This window comes from Hipposideros armiger, unplaced genomic scaffold (genome assembly GCF_001890085.2).
Source record: "Hipposideros armiger isolate ML-2016 unplaced genomic scaffold, ASM189008v1 scaffold_677, whole genome shotgun sequence".
Taxonomy (NCBI): Eukaryota; Metazoa; Chordata; class Mammalia; order Chiroptera; family Hipposideridae; genus Hipposideros; species Hipposideros armiger.
In genome coordinates this window covers 693,977-695,218 of record NW_017732027.1, presented here as the reverse complement: position 1 = coordinate 695,218, position 1,242 = coordinate 693,977, and the positions used below count along the sequence as shown (strand labels likewise).

The window sequence follows — 1,242 nt, the reverse complement described above, 5'->3', positions numbered from 1 at the left end:
TGAAGCGGGTCGGCTCCCTGTCTGCACGTAGGTGTGCTCACGCATGTGTCCTGTCCCCTCTAGCAATGGCGCCTCCTTCCGTACCTGGCCGCGGCCTACGCCTTAGACCACTTTGCCAAGTCGCTCTTCCTGGACCTCATGGGGCTTCAGCAGGGCCTCCTGAAGAACGACCGGAGCGCCAGGCAGGTGAGGGGAGGCTCACTGTTCCCTGCAGCGTTGCTGTTATTTCAGCCTCACTGAGCTTGAACAGCGTCTATCAGCCTTTCTTCCAAAACAACACCAGACCGTGGGGGGAAGGCCCCCACCTCCCGTCAGCTGTGTCCCCACCTGGCACCCCTGGAGCCTCACTGATGTGAAGGTTCGGGCGCGTGTCCACATTCCCGCTCCTCAGGATGTGCTGACACGGCTCCTGACTCCCTCCTGTGAGTTCAGCTGTTCTTCTCCTTGGAGAACACGATGGTTTTGCACAATCCATGTGACCAGCCCCTCAGTAGATTTCATGGTTCTGATCGTTCTGTAAACAAGCACACAGAGGTCTGAATCCAGCTGATGGGATTTGCATTGACAGGCCAGGATTTGTGCCAGAAACAGGCGTGCAATTCCACCGAACTCAGCCGCCCGTAAACAAAGTCCCTTGCTAATTTCTGCATAGATGGTAAACAAGTTGACTTTCTGTAGCCCCCTCTTAGCCTCCTGGGCAGCTGTAAAATGTGAAGCACAAGAAATGCATTTGAAAACGGATTAGAAATGCCACAGATGGGGGGGTTTGTACAACACCCTAAAAGGCCTGTGTCCATTCAGTACATTCTGGAATATTCAGCACAAACATCCAGGAATCAAGAGGCTGTGGGTGGTGCAGGCGTGGCCAGCAGGGGGCGCCGTGAACAGAGCTGAATTCTGGGGGGGGGCGGGCGGGGGCGGGTCTTTTCCCCTGGAAGGCAGGGGTTAAGCACTGTTTTCTCTAGCATGAGTCACCGAAACCCTTGCCAGCTGACACTGGAATTGTTCTCCTGTTAATAATGTTATAAAGTGTGATCACACTTTATTTTTTCTGAAACTGGTTTAACCCAGGCACTGCAGGACCTCACAGTCGCCCTTACTTGAGGTTGAAAACACTAGTAAAATGGGTCATCTTAGGCAGCGGGTGTGTATGTGTCTCTTTCTCTGAATTGTTTTCATTAAATGCCAAGTGGAAACAAAAGGATATTTGTAAGACGTGGAAGTCCCAGGGACGCCGGCGGG

General features: G+C 53.0%; 1 protein-coding gene across 1 annotated transcript in view; it reads left to right on the top strand.

The window, feature by feature from the left end:
- ACOX3 (acyl-CoA oxidase 3, pristanoyl) overlaps positions 1-1,242 on the top strand; it is a 47,109-nt gene that overhangs the window by 24,676 nt on the left and 21,191 nt on the right. Inside the window, exon 6 of the mRNA XM_019626426.1 lies at positions 64-234. Coding sequence (XP_019481971.1) covers positions 64-234 — 171 coding nt within the window. The remainder of the gene's footprint in view (positions 1-63; positions 235-1,242) is intronic.